Source organism: Vulpes lagopus, chromosome 1 (genome assembly GCF_018345385.1).
Source record: "Vulpes lagopus strain Blue_001 chromosome 1, ASM1834538v1, whole genome shotgun sequence".
NCBI classification, from domain to species: Eukaryota; Metazoa; Chordata; class Mammalia; order Carnivora; family Canidae; genus Vulpes; species Vulpes lagopus.
The window spans coordinates 96,429,231-96,450,047 of NC_054824.1; the positions used below are offsets into that span (position 1 = coordinate 96,429,231).

A 20,817-nucleotide genomic window follows, 5' to 3' on the forward strand; every position below is an offset into this window, starting at 1 on the left:
AACATGCAGAAAGTCAGGAAATGAATAATTGAGGCAGTCTGTGAAGAGTGGGAAAAAGACGATGTGGCAGGAAACGCCTAATTTGAATATGCAGAGATACAGATATATCATAAGCAGATGAGAGGAAACATCTCTAGGATGGAGAAAATTAAACGACCAGTTGATCTGACGTTTAAGTTTAAGAAAATCCTGCCAGCATCTAACACGGCATTTCTCTGGAATGACAGCAGTTAATTCGACGTCACGGGGAGAAAAATTCGGTTTCAGAAATCCCCTACGTCTATGTGGTAAACCAAGGAACCAGCGTAACAGTTTCAGCCGGAGGAAGAGCAAACGTGAGAGAAAAGGTTCCAACACACAGGTACACACGCACGCAGTTTTCACATCTGCTATCCATTTAACACGCGGGGAGCACCTTGTAAAATTGAGTGGCTTCAATTACTTTTTAAGTGACAGTGAAAAATCACTTTTTAAAATGAAAGAAAGCCGAAACCCAAGTGGCTAGCAGGAGGGAACACCTGAGCCGAGCACTTTCCAAGGCTTGCCATGACCTAGGCGTCCCTTGACCTACCCACAGCGCCGACCTGTTTTCCTTCAAGTTATGCAACTACGTTCGATAAGAAAAGAAACTAACCGATTCACAACAGAAGAAAGGAACCCTTACGGTTTGCTTTAGGATTTGCTCTAACCATTCTAAAGCTCAAAGAATAAAAACAAGACCACAGAGATTCGGGGCAGGCTTCTGAAATCCGAAAACGTCAGAAACAAAAGGCCTAAGCCGAGCTGGCTGTCCGTCCAGTTTCATCTAACATCTTGTTAACGGCAGTTTCTTTTCTTTTCTTTAGCATAAAGTCTTAGCATTTTCATAAATACTTTAAAAAAATAAATTGAACTTAGAGTCCTCAAACCTCACTGGTGACCACAAGAAAAGTCATGCCTACATCAGATCCAAAACCTCGCCACAAGTATACGAACTATGGCTTAATAAAGCTTTTTTCTTTAAGAAAGAGGAACGGGGAGAGGAATCCACTGTGATTCACCCCCCGCCCTAGACGTCGGCGGTGCCAGGCCGGGCGGGGGGCGCCGGGGTTCACGCACGGTCCAAGGGCATCGATCCCAGCAAACGCCCGGCCCAGGGCAAGTCCGCCTTCCCGGTGCGGGCGGGCGGGCGGGGCGGGCCGGGCCGGCGGCGTCCTGCGCGGGGGGCGCGGGGGGGGGCCGGGGGGCCCCGGGGTGTCGGGGGCGCAGGGGATGGTGCCGGGGGTACCTGGCGGCCGGTCGGCGCGCGCGCAGCCCCTGGGCCGGGCGTCCACGGCGCCGCAGGAGGAGGAGGAGGCGGAGGAGAGGTCGGAGGAGTCGGAGGCGGGCGAGCCTGGCGCCGAGGCCCCGGGCGGGGAGGCGCCGTAGAAGCAGGCCAGGCTGAGCGGGCTGCTCATGAGGCCGCCGTCTCCGCCGCGCCGCTCGTCCAGCGCCTTGTCCACGATCATGCTCCCGGGCCTCGGGCTCGCTCGGCGGCGGCGGGGAGGCGGCGGGGCTGGGGCGCGGGCGCGGGAGCGGGAGCGGGCACGGGCGGCGCGGGGCGGCGCGGCCTTTGTAGGGGCGCGCGGGGGCGGGGACAGGGGCCGCCGCCTCCCGCCTCCCGCCTCCCGCCTCCCGCCTCCCGCCTCCCTCCGGGGCCCGCCTCCGGATGCGTCCCGTTTCCAGGAAAATGTACAGGATGAGGCAACGTCCCCCGCCCGCCCCGCCCGCCCCGCTCCCTCCCGCAGCCCCGACCCCGCCCCGCCCTGGTCCCCGACGGAGGCCCGCAGCGCGGGGCTGGGGGAGCCGCAGGGGGGGAGGGGGAGGGGGAGGGGGAGGGGGCCCGAGGGGCGGGGGCGGCCGTCCGGGTTCCCCGGGCTGGGCAGCCCGCCCCCCTCCAGCCCCTCCAGCCCCTCCAGCCCGGCTCGGGCTCGGGCTCGGGCTCCGGGTCCCGGCTCGCGGGAAGGCCCCGAGGGCCCGGCGCCCCCAGCGCCCGAGCGCCCCCCCCCCCGAGCGGCCTCCCCCCCCCGCGGCCTCCCCCCGCCTGAGCGCCCCCCCCAGCGGCCTCCCCCACGAGCGCCCCCCCAGCGGCCTCCCCGAGCGGTCCCCCCGAGCGCCCCCCCAGCGGCCTCCCCCCCCCGAGCGCCCCCCCCCAGCGGCCTCCCCCCCCCAGCGGCCTCCCCCCGCCAGCGGCCTCCCCCACGAGCGCCCCCCCCAGCGGCCTCCCCCCCCCCGAGCGCCCCCCCCAGCGGCCTCCCCCCCCAGCGGCCTCCCCCCCCCCGAGCGCCCCCCCCAGCGGCCTCCCCCCCCAGCGGCCTCCCCGAGCGGCCCCCCCCCGAGCTCCCCCCCGAGCGCCCCCCCAGCGGCCTCCCCCCCCCCCGAGCGCCCCCCCCAGCGGCCTCCCCCCCCAGCGGCCTCCCCGAGCGGCCCCCCCCCGAGCTCCCCCCCGAGCGCCCCCCCAGCGGCCTCCCCCCCCCCCGAGCGCCCCCCCCAGCGGCCTCGCCCCCCCCAGCGGCCTCCCCCCCCGAACGCCCCCCCCAGCGGCCTCGCCCCCCCCAGCGGCCTCCCCCCCCGAACGCCCCCCCCAGCGGCCTCCCCCCCCAGCGGCCTCCCCGAGCGGCCCCCCCCCGAGCGCCCCCCCCCGAACGCCCCCCCCAGCGGCCTCCCCCCCCAGCGGCCTCCCCGAGCGGCCCCCCGAGCGCCCCCCCAGCGGCCTCCCCCCCCCCCGAGCGCCCCCCCCAGCGGCCTCCCCCCCCCCCCAACGCCCCCCCCAGCGGCCTCCCCCGCCCCAGCGGCCACCCCGAGCGCCCCCCCCGCGCGCCCCCCCAGAGGCCTCCCGGGGCTGCCCGTTCCCCGACGCGCCGCCGGCAGCGCCCACCAGGTGCCGAGCCGCGCTCCCGTCCCCCAGCTACAACCTGACACCTCGGTATCCCGGGGGCACGGCCTGGGAATAAAAACCGTGCCCTACCTCATTTCGTAGCGAACTGAAAAACACACACGTGCGTGTCTGTATTTCAATACACCTGATTTGTCTGTTTCTGCATTTTATCCGGCAAATTTCCAGCTTTCCTATCTTAAGGCCGTTTTACCGATGGAGTGACACAATTCTCTATTGATGTCCTAAATCTTGTTAAAACCATGGCTAGGAGTTTGCAGCAGGAGAAAATAATGCTTATGTCCCTCCTTTCAAGTACACTCTAATCTCGTGGAAATGATAAGGGAAGCACGTACACGCTACATTAGAAGAAACCAGCTATGATTAGACACCATGAGGGAGACAAAGTCCAAAGAGTGTCCTAAAAAGAAAGACAGAAAGTGGTGGAGGAAAAGAGGACACGAGGAAAAAATCTTGGCAAAGGAGGCGGCATTCCCTACAGGCTGGGTGGGATTTAAACCAAAAGCACTTACAGGAAGAAGGATCAGCTTGGGCAAAAAAAAAAAAAAAAAAGGAAGAGTCAGATAAAAGCTTACAGTCCCTTCCAGGGTAGTCAAAGGAAAGATGGTAACACAAAGGGCATAGGCAACTTGCTGCCTTTGGGCGGAGCACCTCCAGTGGCCGACTGACACACCGGGTCTTTAATGAACACTGGGCCAACCTGAAAGAATTTGGGGCAGGCAAAATTAACCTGGAAGCTGCTTAGATGGGGTAAGACTGAGGGGCCAGAGGCCATTAGGAATCACTGCAATGGTCCAGGTGGGGAGAACGGACTCGACCCTGGTACAGAGGCAAAGAGGAAAGGAAATGGAAAGAAAGGGCTGGACAGCATTGCTAAGACCCAATCTACAGGGTGGGCAGCAATGGTGGGGGGGCCACCCAGGATGGGGTGGGGGGCCCGCCTGATGACCAGGTGAACAGGGATGCCAGCTTCAGCTCAGAAGTAAATCAACAGAAGCAAAATGCCTGGGTTCCAGGAGGAAAGGAGGGGAACAGGAAGATGAGGAGCTTGAAATTGTTACTCAGCCTTAATAGGTGATAGAGGACCCTGCTGGGCGAGCCAAAGGAAATATTTACTTGTTCCCCCACAAGTACTGTACTGCCTGCCCCCCAAAAACTTCTTGCTGCCTTTCCCTTCCCCCCCAGTTTTTGGATCTGGGTAACTTCATAAATAAATAAATGAGTAAATAAATAAAAATAAATAAATAAATAAATAAATAAATAAATAAATAAATAAATAGGAAACAACTCCTTTGTATCTGCAGGAAATACAAGACTCCAGTAATTGCAGTTCTTCGGAAACCAAAATCACTTAAAGGATGCTCCAAATGAGATGTTGGACTCTCTCAGTAAAATTTATTCAGATCTTTTTTTTCCTCCCCACTAACATTTTATGTATAAAAAGGCCTTAAATGTCTAACCAAACAAGTTCATGCACAAATATTTTTTACGAAATTAATTCTCCCCCCCCCCCCAAATTATTTCTGGTTTCACCTGATATATAAAAACCCAAGATCAAAAGCATAGCTTCTGGAGAACTCATCCATCTATAAATACTACATAAATAAATATGGTCAGCAAAAGACTGATGTTTCAGAATAAACATTCAAAGTTTTCCATAAAATCACAGATTCAAGGCAATCATACTGTTTGAGGAGAACACAAGCCCCAATGCCCAGAAGCCCTCCCACACGCAGTCAAGAATCCTTGTTTGATAACATCACTGCAAAAAGATCTAAATATACTTTGCCTTATTTTACATGTTGAAACATAAACTCAATTTGGTCTATTAGGCTGAATGATATGACACTACCATTGTCTTAATCAAATATGATAGAACATTCACTCTGTGAGAGACAGCTACCATAGTTATGAGGTCTCTCTGGAAAAGTCCACTGAGGCCAACTGCCAGCACCAACCAGAGACAGCCATATGAGAAAGCCATTCTGCAAGCAGATCCTCCAGCATGTCAGGCCTTCAGGTGACTGCACTGACCAACATCTTGATTATAGTCTTAGGAGCAACCTTGAGCCAGGATTCCCCCAAAGCCACTTCTCGGTTCCTGACCCCAGGAGCTATATTTAAAAAATGAAGCCTTGAGCATTTGTCCAAGGTCACACTGCTTATCACTGGGGGAAGAGATTAAAATCCTCATGTGTCTGACTCTAGAGCCTGATCTTTTACTTTAAAAGGAAAATCAGAAGACTCATTTCCTCAAAGCTCAGATACTCCATCTACATATAAAGATAAGAAAAAATATGAAAATGACATATCAGAGAGATTCCCTGACTCATAAAAGGAGAAGTCTGCCCCAAAGCAACTGGAAGACACTGTAAATAAGAAATAAAAAATATGAAAAAAAAGAAATAAAAAATATGATGATGGCTACCTTTCCCTTAATTCTATAGATGTTAACAATTTATTGTCTATAAAAAAATTACCTTATTGTATCTTACAGGATAGAATATTTCTGAATAGTATGGTACCAATTAAGTTGTAACACCATTTTGAGGTCAATCAAAGTTTTTAAAAAGGTACTGAATTTCTGAACATAGATGTAATAAAATTTTCAAAAGCCAAAACTTATTTGGTGCAACTTTCCAGATTGGAGATGAAAAACCCAGTGAAGTATCTCATGGGGCAAGTTATCAGAGTGCATTGGCTGAAGCAGTAGAAGAATTTATTTTCCTAAATGCCTTTTAGACTTTGAAAAAACCGCAATAGAAATAATGGCCCTGCCCTTTCCAATGATACAGCAACTCATCAAATTAAGATTCGACTGCAAACATGAAAGCTGATCTTGTCTGCAGTACTGCACTTCTTTGCCTTAGAAATGGATAGATCTACAGACTGTCTGGACTTGCTATTTTGGTTGTATTAATCAGGTATTAGCACTGGCTAATCACCAAAGATCTTTTTTTAAACTTTATTTAAATTCAATTACTTAACATATGATGTAGTATTGGTTTCAGAGCTAGTGGTCAGTGATTTATCAGTCATATAATACCCAGTGCTCATTACAAAGATCTTTTATATGAACACTTGAAAACAGAAGAGATGCTGAAACATTCAAAGTGTACAATAATCTTTTTGAATCTCATCCTTTATCCCGGAATAATTGTATTGACATTTGCACTGATGGTACAAAAGCAATGGGGGGGTGGTAAACTCCTGGTGCCTTAACAACAAATCAAGGCAGTGGCAACAAAATGAAATAGTAGTCATTGTATTCATCACCACTGGCAGAAAGGGAAAATTTAAAAAGCTAGTTTTACTTAAAGTCCCACACGAAATAGTTACAGCAATTAATTGTATTAAATATTGAGCCTTGAAATACACATATTCTTAATATTCTATGATGATTGTCTGGAAAAGCACTTGGTCCATTAGACTGAAAGAATTAAATGAGAATATACTGCCATTTGTTCTACTCCAATCCCATTTGAGTTGTGAGTTGAACTAGTCATGATTTTTCATGGAACACCAATTTACTTGACTGACAAATTGTGGTTATTCTGACTTGGATGTTTATCAGTTTTTTTGTTTTCTTTTTTCTAATGAACAAAGTAAGCCTGTCATGTTAAGAAATAACTGACAGTATTTATTCCCAATGATAAAATCCAATCCTTCAAATGGAAATTCTAATTAGGGAACTTTCTGACATCCTGAGCTTGGTATCTTCCCAGTATTTATTTTTTAGTTTTTTTGGTGTGTGTGTTTTTTTTTCTTCAAGATTTTATTTGAGAGAAAGGGAGAGAGAGTGCACACAAACAGGGGGAGGGGCAGAGGGAGAGGGAGAAGCAGACTCCCTGCTGAGGACTTGGCGCTCCCCGGCCTAGCCTTGGGGCTCCTCTGGGTCCCAGGACACTGAGACCACAACCGGAGCCAAAGGCAGACACTTAACCAACTGAGCCACCCAGGCGCCCCTTTAAGGTTCTATTTTTTTAAGTAATCTTTGCACCCAACGTGGAGCTTGAACTCACAATCCAGAGATGGAGTTGCATGCTCCACCACCTGAGCCAGCCAGGCTCCCAGATACCTTCCCAGTATTTTTTTTTTAAGATTTTATTCATTTATTCATGAGAGACACAGAGAGAGAGAGAGAGAGAGAGAGGCAGAGACACAGGCAGAGGGAGAAGCAGGCTCCATGCAGGGAGGCTGACATGGGACTCGATCCCGGGACTCCAGAATCACGCCCTGAGCTGAAGGTGGCGCTGAGCCACCGAGGCAGCCCACCTTCCCAGTATTTGAGGATGTTTTTGTTGAGGTCAAAAGTGTTATGTTATTAACAAATGTTATTTTTTAATATTACATAGCAAAATGTGGTAATATTTGGAAAATTTGCATAACTCAATATTTTCCAACTGAAGAATGTAAGACATTACAAAACCACACATGGTTAAAAGATTCATTCAAGGTGAGACAGAAATCAGTAGATATTAATGTATTAAGAGTATAAAAACATTCACTGATACGGTTTCAAGTTCCATATCTCATTTATCCTTTGATGAACTACCAATTATCTGGCATAATATTAAAGAATAAGGAGGCCTGGGTGGCTCAGTGGTTGAGCGTCTGCCTTCAACTCAGAGCGTGATCCCGGGGTCCTGGGATCGAGTCCCACATCAGGCTCCCTGAGAGGGGCCTGCCTCTCCCTCTGCCTATATCTCTGCCTCTCTCGCTGTGTCCCTCATGAATACGTAAATAAAACCTTAAAAAAAAAAAGAATAGCCACAATTATCTGAAAAAGACTACTAAAACATTTCTTCCTTTTCCAGTTACATAGCTATATGGGGCCAGATTTTCTTCATAGATTTCAACCAAAACAATATATTGCAACAAATTGAATGCAGAAACATATAAGAATCTATCTTCTTTGAAGTCAGACTTTAATAAGAGACTTGCAAAAATGTAAAATAATACTGTTCTTCTAATGTTTTTACTTTTTTACATTTGCTTTTGAAGTCTAATCGATATACAACATTACATTAGTTTCAGATGTACAACATATTGAGCCAACAATTCTATACGTTACTCAATGCCGTCCATGATAAGTACAGTCACCGTCACAATACATTGTTACTTAATATTATTGACTGTATTCCCTATGCTGTACTTTTCAACCCTCATTTTATAACTGGAAGCTTGTCTCTCTTAATTCCTTTCATCTATTTTGCCCATCCCCCTACTCACCTCTCCTCTGGCAGCCACCAATTTGTTCTCTGTAGTTAAGAGTCTGGTTATTTGTCTGGTTTGTTCATTTCTCCTATTTTTTAGATTCCAGACCTAAATGAAGTCATATGGTATTTGTCTTTCTCTGTCTGATTTATTCCATTTAGCATAATGTCCTCTAGCTCTATCCATGTTGTTGCAAATGGCAAGATTTCATTCACTTTTGTGGCTGAGCAGCAGTCCATCACACACACACGTACACGCACACACTAGATCTTCTTTATCCATTCATCCTAGGTGGACACTTGGTCTGCTTCCAAATGTTGGCTATTGTAAATAATGCTGCAGTAAATACAGAGGTGCGTGTATCTTTCTGAATTAGTGTTTTCATATTCTTTAGGTAAATACCCAGTAGTTGAATGACTGAATCATATGGTGTGCTTATAATACTTTCAGGAAACCTCCAAATGTTCTCCACAGCAGCTGCCCAAATTTACATTCCTACTAACGGTGCAGGAGGGTTCCCTTTTCTCCACGTCCTCGAGTCCTCAACATTTGTTATTTCTTGTCTTTTTGACTCTAGCCATTCTGACTGGGATAAGATGATACCTCATTGTGGTTTTGAGGTGCATGTTCCTGATGATGAGTGATGTGAGCATCTTTTCATATGTCTCCTAGTTATCTGTATGTCTGCTTTGGAAACATGTCTACTCAGGTCCTCTGTCCATTTTTTGTCATTGATTGTATTTTCAGTGTTGAGTTGTGTAAGCTTCTTTATATTTTTTCATATTAACCCCTTATGGGATATATGATCTGCAAGTATCTTCTCCCATTCACTTGGCTGCTTTTTTGTTTTGTTGATGGTTTTCTTTTTGCTGTGCGAAAACTTTTTATTTTGGTGTAGTCCCAATCATTTGTTTTTGCTTCTGTTTCCCTTGCCAGAGGAGACATATCCATAAATATGTTGCTAAGGCCAATGTCTAAGAGATTATGACCTATGTTTTCTTTTTTTTTTTTTCTTCTTTTTTTTTTTTTTTCTACCTATGTTTTCTTTTAGGAGTTTTATGGTTTTAAGTCTTACCTTTAGGTCCTTAATTCATTTTGAGGGTTTTTTGTATGGTATAAGAAAGTGGTCCAATTTCATTCTTTTGCATGTAGTTGTTCAGCTTTCCCAACACGCACCATTTATTGAAAAGACTGTCTTTTCTCTATTGCATACTCTGGCTTCCTTTATCCTAGATTAACTGACCACATAAGCCTGGGCTGTATTTCTGGGCTCTCTATTCTTTTTTGTTGATCTTTGCATCTGTTTTTGTGCCAGTATCCTACTGTTTTGATCACTATAGCTTTGTAGTGCATCTTAAAATCTAGGATTGTGATAACCCCCAGTTCTGTTCTTCTTTCTCAAGATTGCTTTAGTTATTCGAGCCATCAATTTTTTGCTGGTTTAGAAAATACAGTTTTTCAAATAGGTAAGTAAGCATCTTTTTAAAATTTTATTGAAAGACATATTGTTTCACTCAAACGTGGAATATAAGAAATAGTGAAAGGGATTATAAGGGAAAGGAGGGGAACTGAGTGGGAAAAACTGGAGAGGGAGACAAACAATGAGAGACTCCTAACTCTGGGAAACAAACAAAAGGTTGCAGGAGGGGAGGAGGGTGGAGGGATAGGGTAATTGGGTGATGGGCAATGAGGAGGGCACTTGATGCGATGAGTACTGTGTGTTACACTACATGTTGGCAAAATGAATTTAAATTAAAATAAGCATTATTTTTTAAAAAATTTATTGAAAGAATGTAGGTAGTATCATGATTCAAACTAAAATTCCAGATTGTATTCATAATTGTTGAACAGCTGGTTCTGGAACTTTCCTCTCCTCTCCATTTCTATTTAAACTCTCCAAGACAGGCCTTTATCTCTCACCTGAGCCAAATAACTATCCATCAACCTTCCCCACTTAAAACCTATCCCCCAGACTGCCATAAGCATGTCATACCTATGACCAAATCTATTAATTGCCCTACCTTATTTATGGATCCTTCGATGGCTCCCTGTCCTCTTCAGTAGCAAGTTTAGTCTTCTTGGAATGGCAAGTGTCCAAGCCCTGCCTTCCTCACAAGCCTCAATTTCCTCATTAGCTGCAGTCATACATAACTGAAGAGTTTTTGCCATAGATCTGACTGTTGTTCCCTCTATGTGAAATATTTCCCCTTCCTCACCTGGCCAATTCATGCTCATCTTTCCCAAGACTCAAGATTAACATCCACCACCCCTGGAGCCTTCCCTGACCCTCCACCTCCCCATGCTCACTCTCACCCTCAGTCTGGCTTAAAGCTCCTTTTCTGTGTTTCCACAAAGACTCCCATCGGAACTCTCAAGTTGTGTTGAAATTACCCATTTAGGAGTCCATCTACTCTACCATAAACTCCCTTGTAAGTAGCCAACCACCTGTTACTTAGTACATATTTAATTGAATGGTGCATTTTTAAATAGTTACACTTTCAATGGTTATAGAAGTGCCTATCTTGTCTCTTAGTACACAAAATCTAAAACATTCTTCCAGGTGGGTGGAACTGGAGGGTATTATGCTGAGTGAGGTAAGTCAGTCGGAGAAGGGCAAACATTATATGATTTCACTCATACAGGAATATAAAAAATAGTGAAAGAGATTATAGGGGAAAGGAGGGGAAATGAGTGAGAAAAATGAGAGAGGGTGACAAAGCATGAGAGACTCCCAACTCCGGGAAACGAACAAGGGTGGTGGAAGGGGAGGTGGGCGGGGGGATGGGGTGACTGGGTGACAGGCACTGAGGGGGGCACTTGATGGGATGAGCACTGGGTGTTATATGATAGCAAATCGAATTTCAATTAAAAAAATATATAGAGAGAGATAAATAAAAATGAGGTATTTAATATGCAAAAAAATAAAAAATAAAATATTTACTATCGGGTGCATTACAGAAAAGTTTGCCAACCCCTGCTTTAAGCAACGGTGCTCAGAGGCACAAGAGTGTCATGGCTTTGAAACCTGCAGATCCGGCTCTAGCACTGACCAGCTGTGCGACCTGTTCCTTAATTTCTGAGCCTCAAGTCACTGACTGGGTGGCCTAAACAATGAAGATTTATTTTCTCACAGTTCTGGAGGCTTAGAATCCAAGATCAAAGTGTCAGCATGGTTGGTTTCTTCTAAAGCCTTTCTCACCAGGTCCATGGGTGGCCTTTTCTATGGCACTCATCCCTGGTGTCTCTTCCTCTTCTAATAGGGACACCAGTCAGATTGGATTAGGGCATGTCTTAATGGCCTCACTTTATAACTTATTTAAAAGCCCTGCACCAAACACAGTCACATTCTGAGGTACCAGGGGTTAGAGTTTCAACATATGAATTTGGGGTGGGGGGTGGGGACACAATTCAGTCCATAACACATAGGTTTGATGTAGCTGGATTTTAGAGGTGAAAAGCAAGCACAGGACTTTAGTTATGGGCAGTCATGGGGTCCAACTGTGGTCAAGCAGGGAAAAATATGGGTGTCGTGGTGTTCCTAAACAAACTTCAAGCTGCTCTTGGTTTTGTTTTGTTTTGTTTTGTTTTGTTTTGTTTCTTTGTGTTTTTTTAAGATTTATTTACTTATTTGAGAGAGCATGAGCAGAGAAGCAGAGGGAGAGAGAGAGAGAAAATCTCAAGCAGACCCCACGCTGAGTGTGGAGCCCCACACAGGGCTCGGTCTCACAACCCCGAGATCACAATCTGAGCCAGTGAGCAAAAACCAAGAGTTGGATGCTAAACTAACTGCACCACCCAGGCACCCCTCCAGCTGCCCTTAAATGTGATGGTACTGAGAAGGAGGACCTGCGGGGTAGGTGGGAAGCATTTTGGACAAGGAACTATTAGGACTTTTCTACAGTGGAATAAAGGTGCTGAAAGAGTTCAATCTTTAAGTCCTCTAGAGATTTCTAGAAAAATGAAGATAATATTTTAGGTGGGGGTGGAGAAGAAAAGGGGGAATATGGCAAGTTTGGTTTTGGATCCCTTGATTATACACGTGGCAACATGGAATTAGGACTCAGAGAAACGGTCAGAGCTGGAGATAGGAATCTAGAGTCTTCAGACAGGTCAGAGTTCAATCTGTGGGAGTTGGGGAGCTTGCTCAGAGTTCAAAAACATCGGAGACAAAAACTCTTAGTTCTCAAACTGCTTTGCTGTCTCATAGGTTTGGGAAATAGTTTCACATGACCTCTCCAGCTAATGTAGCATATCTGGTTCTCTCCCTTTGCCTTCTTTGTCTTCATAGCCCATTATTACCCCCCTGGCATTATGTTTATATAGCTATTTGGGTGTTGTCTGTCTCTTCCACGCGAGCGTAAGCTCGGTGAGGCCACAGACCTGTCTTTCTGTTCAGTACTCTGGAAGAAAGCCCAGAACCGTGTATGTGCTCAATAAATATTTTACTGAGTTAAACTATAAATAGATTAATTTTCATAATCAATAGAATTAAATTTAATAATAGATTGCTGAATACTGTCTTTTTATCTTTTCTTAAAATAAAATCTTGTTCTTTAACAAATACCTTTGGATAAATGAACACATAGATGCATGTATTTGAGAATCTTGAAACATACAACCTAAAAACTTAGTTTTGTTTGTGTTTTCCCTTAAGTCGTGCTTTCCTCAAATCAAGAGCACCTAACCCCTGCTCTGCAACAGTATTTATTTATGAGAAAGTAAATGTGACTTTCTTTAAAACTCCAGGCATTTTGCAATCTGGTTGCTCTTATCAGACAATCTGCTTGCATCTACTTTTCTTCCTTTTTAAATTTTCATGGCAGGTTATTCGTGGTGTTATTGGTTTCTATCAAGTCTCTGTTCCTTTTACTCACTGGACCTGTACTTTAAGATTCCTGGATCATTCCTGGTACCTATGTGGGTGCCAACAGTCCATATAAACATACTTTATCACTTTTCTTTTCTTTTTATTTTTTTTATTTATGATAGGCACACAGTGAGAGAGAGAGAGGCAGAGACACAGGCAGAGGGAGAAGCAGGCTCCATGCACCGGGAGCCCGACGTGGGATTCCATCCCGGGTCTCCAGGATCGCGCCCTGGGCCAAAGGCAGGCGCCAAACCACTGCGCCACCCAGGGATCCCTATCACTTTTCTTTATAATTTTCTCCAGGGGGCTGCTGGCTGTGGTACGGCGTCTCATGACATACAGCTATAGGTAAAATAGGCATTTAAACCAAGTCCGCCCTCCTTCTTTTTTCTAAGGAATCATAATGAAAGAAAAATCTGAATCAGTCTGTATTTCATACAGGTGAAGATTTTTATAAAATTCCAGCCTCTTTTTCAGGTAGTATGAGTGGCATAATTGGCACTAGAATTATGGGATAAAGTAATTTAAAGCAGTTCTCCGACAAATGGGGAATTCCTCCTTACAGGATTAGCAGAAACACTGAGGAAGGGACACCTGGGTGGGTCAGTGGTTGAGCGTCTGCCTTTGGCTCAGGATCGGGCATGATCCCGGGGTCCTGGAATCGAGTTCTGCATCAGGCTCCCTGCATGGAGCCTGTTTATCCCTCTGCCTATGTCTCTGCCTCTCTCTGTGTCTCTCTCATGAATAAAATCTTAAAAAAAAAAAAAAAAGATAAACACTGAGGAAGTGTGTTTTCAAGGGCCACATGACCCCATTCTATGATGACAGTGGTAGCCAGAGAGTACCTTACTGATGGGAGTATATATACCATTATCTCTCAGGTGTGCTGGGGGAAATAAAGGGCTGAGAATCACTGGTCAGGCCTGCATTCGGAGAGTTAAAGTAAACGGAACACATGAAAAACATGACTGGTTTCTATCTATCCTCTACTCTTTAGAGGATTGGGATTTTGGGGGGGGTTTTGGGTTTGTTTTTTTTTTTTTAGTTTTTTGGGTTTTGGTTTGGTTTTGTTTGTTTTTGTTCCTCCAGACCGTGCTTGCTAGAATTTTATGGAACTTTTAAATTGTAAAGGAAAATATAGGCTGATGGGAACAGGACAAGTCCGTAAAACCCAGAATGAGGTCAAGAGATGAAATTTGAGCACGCTTGTTAGAAACAGAGAAAAATGGAAAGACGTCAACAGGAGAACCTGTTTACTAAATCTCATGGCCAATTTAGTGCATCTTTATCATTGTTTATTATAGTAATAGTTTTCTGACTTCCAAATTCTATCATGATTTTTAAAGCTCATTTATTTTTAAGTAATCTCTACACTCAACGTGGGGTTCAAACTCACAATCCCGATATTGAGTCTCCTGCTCTCCCAACTGAGCCAGATAGGCATCCCACACAGTTGTGTTTTTTTTTTTAATACGTTGGGCTCCTTCCTAACCAGTCCGCATAAATGTGAAAGTGCTCTGGGGGGGAATGTTGTGGAGATACACGTTATAACTAGACAGGTTTTTGTCCAATATGTAATCTATCCCTCCCTGGTCCTCCCAACCACATACACACAAATAGGTGGTATATGACCACTCAAAGGTCATAATAATTACAGGAGCAAGGAAGGAACTAAAATGTATTACATGTCGAGGATATGTCAAATACTTTACCTATATGGTACATTATCTTGTGTAATTTTAGCAATTTGATTTAGATACTAATATACCAGTTTATGTGTGTCTGTGACATTGTGTTATGGCAGCCCTAGCAAACTAATGCGCTCTCCCATCATACTTCCATTTACTACTCAATATGCAGTCTTTATGAGTGATCCTGGAAAACAGCACACTAATTCTTGTTCCTACCTTTTTTTTTGAGGGCGGGAGGGGGGCAGAGGGGGAGGGAGAGACAATCTTAAGCAGGCTCCACCCAGTAGGGCTCCATCTCACAACCCTGAGAACATGACCTGAGCGGAAATCAAGAGCTGGATGCTTAACTGAGTGAGCCACCAAGGTGCGCCTCTTGTCCCCAACTTTTATCCAAGCTAGAATTACTGCCTGATTTTCTTCATCCCTTGCTTAAAAGCATAGGGTTTTGAAGTCAAACAAACCTGGATTCAAATCCCAGCTGCATTCACTTAACTAACAGCTTTAATTAACTTCTCTGGGACTGTTTTCTCATCCATAAATGGAAATATTAACTATATCCAATCAGTATGTACGTTATAATATGCGTAGCACAACTCCCAGCACACAGCGTACGGTACACATTCAACGATGATAGTTGCAATTACTATCCATTTTTCAAAGCCCCATTTAGTACTTGATTGTTAAGCATTTTGGCTTCTCTGGACCACCAGCCAAACTTGATGAGAATAGAGAAGGAGGGAATCATGGAGCCAAGTTTGGACTGGACTACAGTCTTGATGCCACTGAAAATGTTGGGAGTTCATGTGATAAGCCATGGGGAACCATTCAGGATTTCTAAACTGGGAAAAACATGACCAAAGCCGTGCTTTAGGAAAGACAAAGCAGCAGGTGAGACAGGTGATCAGGAGAGACAGTCCACAGTGGGGACAGGTACTAAAGGATGGAAGGAGCGTAGTGCCTATGGGAATAGAAAGTGAGGAATTGTTTAAAAAAACATTTCAGACAAATAATCTATAGGGCTGGCAACAGACTGAACACAGAAAGATAGGAGAGAGTCAGGAGTACCCAACACCTTAAGACTGATACAGTGGTAGCACCATGAACAAAAATACGAGCCAGGGGACGGAGAGTGTGGGAGGCATCGAGTTTGATTTTAACCTCCACACGGCACTCCCCCGTGCTGCTCCTACCACCGCATCTCGCCCCATATCTGCAGTCCGATCAGGGCAGTCTCCATGCCCTTCCCTTCCACTAAAACTTCAAGAAGGCATTTCAAAATCAAATCACACTGAGACATAAACAGTCATCTGACTATTTGCATTTTAAAAGAGACCTCCCCAAACGAACCACCATGAAATGTGGACAACTGACAAACACAAGAGAGGTATGAGATGCAGAGGGCATGTCCTTTCAACATTACTATCACCAGACAGTTCCCTTCCGACTTGCTACAAACACTTCGGTTGGCTGCAACCTATCTAGCACCATCTCTGGATTTACACATTAGTGTTGTATCTAAGACTCCTTTTCTCGTCTTAATGCCGGATGATGTTCAGGACCACAGATAAACAGAACTGTTTTCATTGCCTGTTTAAAAGATATGAAACATCAGCACAGAGCAGCAGGCCTGGGAAGGTCCGTGATGCATCAGTGTCTGCCCCGTTCAGATAGTTTCAGTTCATGTTACTAGAGATGCTAAGGGGACACTCAGCAGCCTTGCCCAGGGATCATTTTCCATTTCCTCCAACCCTTGTCTTCCCTATTTAAATCCACCTCCTTTACCCTCGACAAAGGTATGAAATAGAAACTTCTCACAATCTTCAAAATACTTTTTCACAGATTAAAAAATGATTTAAAATTCACTATTTTTTTTCATTCTGGGTTACTCCGATTTTTTTCCACATTCTGTGTCCAACTAAAACTCATGGAGTGACCATTGCTTACACTGTGGAGGAGAGAGAAGGAAGTGGATGAGAGGAAGAGGAAAGTGAAAATCTGAAGTCACGCAATTCCCTTCCTCAAGGTGTTCTTGGTTTAGTTCATCTTCATCCACATCTGTAGATCACCTATGTAGCTCTCATCCTTGAGCCTCCCACCAGCCTCTTGAAGTTTCTTTTAAATGTGGGAATCCATAGCAAGGGGCACACATTTTCAAGAGGATCTGACCCAGATGGAATCTAAGTGCCTTCCCTCCATGATTCTCATGGGAGTTATTCACAGCCACGCATTTGTTTGTGTGTTCACTGTAGTATGTGGACAGGTGAGGGTGAGGCTGATTTGTTCTAATAGTCGTAGTGCTGAGTCATTCAGATTATTTATTCTCAATTTCCTATCATTTTCTGTCATATATTCATAGTACAAACACTTTGTCACTGCACTCCACCAAACACGGCACAAAATGAGTTAAAAAGCAAGCACCATGGTGCTATAGAAAACAGTACAGCAGTTCCTCAAAATATTAAACATAGAATTACCATATGATCTAGCAATTCCACTTCTAGGCATCACCCAAAAGAACTGAAAGCAGGAACTCACAGATTCTTATACATCCATGTTCATCGCAACATTATTCACAATGACCAAAAGGTAGAAGCAAGTCAACTACCTGCTATTGAGGGATGGATGGATGAACAAAATGGGGAATGTATATACAATGGGATATTATTCAGCCTTGTAAAAGAAGGAATTTGCAACACATGCCATAACACAGATGTACCTTGAAGACATGATGCTAAGTGAAATAAGCCAGTCACAAAAGGACAAACACCCTATGATTCCATGTCCATGAAGCACCTAGAATGGTCAACTTCATAGAGACAGAAAGGAGAATGGTGGTTGCGAAGGGTTGGAGGAGGGGGAAATGGGGGAGATATTGTTCAGTAGATGTGGATCTTCAGCTTAAGACAACGAAAAATTTCTGAAGATGAATAGTAGTGATGGTGGCACAACAATGTGAATGTACTTAATGTCCCCTACTATACACTGACAAGTAGTTAAGATGGTAAATTTTATGTCACATTTCTCACAAGTTCTTAAAGTATTAAAAACACTTAAGGATATAATAGAAGAAAATATTCCTGAAGTCAAGAAATACGGGGGAAAAAATCAGAAATCATCCCTCTTCTGGAGGCAGATACTTTAAACAATTGTGGCAAGGATGCAGACACAAAGCAAGACACAAAGAGAGAACAAGTTAGGGAAAAATCTTTTTGACTTCAACTGAATAAGTATATGTAGAGCATTTACAGTTGTTTGTCCAACCTTGTTCTCCTTAGCACACCCCTTAAGAAGATTGACATTTCTTCCCTAGCTGTCCCCTGATGAAAGTTTAAAACCAGAGACATACTCTATATCTGTTTATGTGCTATTAGGGTCCTTTACAAGGCCACAGACCACTGTAATATAGAAGATATTTCCTTCCCCCCAGAACCAATTTTCCCCAGTTGGAGACAATACAACCCTCTGGGAGAAGGCATGGTTTACGGCATTTGCCACACTAAAAAATAAGTGCCATGACAAATAGCAAACTTGACTGAAATAATCACAGGACTGGGGATGCACACGTACTAACCAACGCTAAGATGCGTCAAAAAGTCTTACGCCAATATTAAAAGTTTCTGCACACTACTAAACTTCTGAACAAAAAGCGAGAAACTCATTTTTAGTGTTTTCCTACATCCGGAAGTTCCAATTATATAGGTGCAATATTTAGGTGGTTGACAACATTTTGAAAAGCTTAACACAGATATTCGATATCATGTGAATAATACAGCATCACCACTGCTGTTTAACATAATCAAGCAGAATTTACTTCTCTACGTGGTACAATGACATACACAGATTTTAAAGAAAAGCTCCATAATTGTTCTTATTAACTAGAACTGAAGGAGCCTTAAAATTCTGCTACTCAAAGTGTGGACGTTGGGCAAGCCGATGATCACATGGGAACTTATTAAATATGCAGAATGATAAGCTCCGCCTTAGACCTACTGACACAGAATCTGTAGTTCAACCAGATCTCCAGATAACTCTCATGCATATTAAGGTTTGAGACGAACCGCCTGTAAAAGACAACTATTGAAATTCTTTCCTAACTCATCAGAGCATTTTTTTTTTAACCAAGTAGATTAATTACTCCACTCATAATACCATAGGGCCTACAGGAAAGGTAGACTAGAAAATGAGCATATGAAATTGTTTTAAAAAAAAATATCGATAGGCACCCACAGTTCCTCTTCAGAAGCAGTAGCAGTGGGCCCTTCACCAGAGCTCTGACTAGCGATGCTCTTCCAAGCCTTAGCTTTCTAGAACAGAAGGAAACATCCTTCCAGGAGCAAGGGTGAGGAAGGGTGGGATTCCCCTTTCTTTGTAACCCCAAGTGTTGTGTCCAAAAATGGCTTCTCCCATCCACTAGCCCAACCATTCTCACCGTTCCACCAGATGGCTTCACTCTTGGAGGTGTGAAAGATTTTCCTATGGTCTTCTTAAAACCCCAAGGCTTATATGGTTATCAACTAAAACTTTACCAGTTAAACCTGAACAGGAAGCAGGGGGGACCCAGAGGGGAGCCAGAGAAAGGGAGGGACCCTGGAAAGAGGCTGATCTCTCCCCTTAGTACTGAGCTAATAGCCCAGTGGCGCGGAGGCAAGGGTACTTACTAGCTACAGAGATCAAATCCAACCTCTGCCACTCACCACCGAGGCGATCTTGAACCGATTGCTCAATATCTCTGAGCCTCAATTTCCTCACCTATAAAATTAGCCTTATTATGTCTACCTCAGATGCTATTACGAAGGCTAAATGAGATCTTGCTGGTCAACTCCCAAAACAAGCGTTTAATACATTGCATTCCCTGCTGCTAACCAACCCCTCCGCCCAGGGAGCAATAAATTATTTTCATCTACCAAATTTGAAAGGAAAGTGTTTTACCTCACAGTCCCAAATTAAAGGAACAGGAAGTGCTTTAATCAGAAACCACATATGCTAGCTTTAATGAGCGGCTTCACCAAAACCAGAGGGGGCACGATGCTCTCTGGGCCTGTGAAAGATTACATAACTCTGAAACCGCCAGTCAGCAGAGAGCTGAATTCCCCTCTTAGACATATTCATGTGTCCTCCTCTCACAGAAAGAGTGGAAATTCAAGTTAGTGAAAAGCAAACTAAACCACCAAAATATCTTAGTTCACAAGAAATCGCAGTACAATGCCTATGCGTAAAATTCACAGTAACTCTGAGGCAACTTCAAAAATCGATTTGAGATCCAAGAGTCTTAGAATTAAAAAAAAAAAAAAAAAATCCCCCTACCGATTCTGCCTCCATCAGCCAAGGCCAAAGTAACATCTACCTCCCACTTGGGTATCCGTTGCCTTTCTCACCGCCAGGCTGCCTCTGTCACCCTCGGGCAGTGCATCAAATGTGAAGTTCAGCCTCCAGGTCTTCCTGTTAACCTGGGGGAGGGGGGGGATCAAGAAGCCATCAGATCAGTCTGGTACAAGCCAAAGGGAAATGGTTTTCTCAGGAGCCATTCATTGTAGGTCAATCAGAAAATCTTCCCCCTCATTAGTGCTCTCCAGGGCTCCCTAACTTCAGAGTTTCTTTTGTTTCCTGAGAGCAGGACTTCCTTCAGGGCAAAGTAGAATGAGAAAGGTTTGCCTCCTTTCCTCAGGAAGGAAAAGTCTGCGTCTGGGCAACTAAATTATGCTGACCCTGGTCGCCAGCTCCATGTGGGGGGGGGGGGGGAGGGACACTGATTTCTTATGCTCCTCATCCCGGACTGACAGTCCTGTGGTCCCAGGGCTCTTCCCTGTACCCTGCCCCACTGTGACTTGAGCGTAAGCCAACTGGAGATCGTACGTTGTATTCTGACTCCAAATAAAAAGGCTTCAGGATGATGTTCATGTGCAGATGATCTGTTTGGTTGATGGATGCACTCCTCGGAGATTATTGAGGGCAGTGGATAAACCTTGTGGGTGTCTGGGGGGTGGGGTGACTGGGTGACGGGCCCTGAGGGGGCACTCGATGGGATGAGCACTGGGTGTTATGCTCCATGTTGGCACATTGAACTCCAAGAAAAAAAATGAATTTTAAAGAAAACCTTGCAAATGTTTCTCTCCTGTTGCTGCCTAAAC

The 20,817-nt window shown here is 45.0% G+C and overlaps 1 protein-coding gene across 3 annotated transcripts in view; it reads right to left on the minus strand.

The window, feature by feature from the left end:
* The window catches only part of NFKBIZ (NFKB inhibitor zeta), a 29,680-nt gene extending 9,361 nt beyond the window's left edge, over positions 1-20,319 (minus strand). The window contains exon 1 of one of the 3 annotated variants that reach the window (XM_041764325.1): positions 20,034-20,319. Coding sequence is in view for 1 of the 3 variants with exons in the window: in XM_041764317.1 (XP_041620251.1) it covers positions 1,268-1,487 (220 nt within the window). In the remaining 2 variants the exon portion in view is untranslated. Of the gene's footprint in view, positions 1-1,267; positions 2,019-19,993 lie in introns of those variants that run through there. The other 2 variants (XM_041764333.1, XM_041764317.1) reach the window with 2 other exon arrangements.
* Positions 20,320-20,817: the final 498 nt, after the last annotated feature.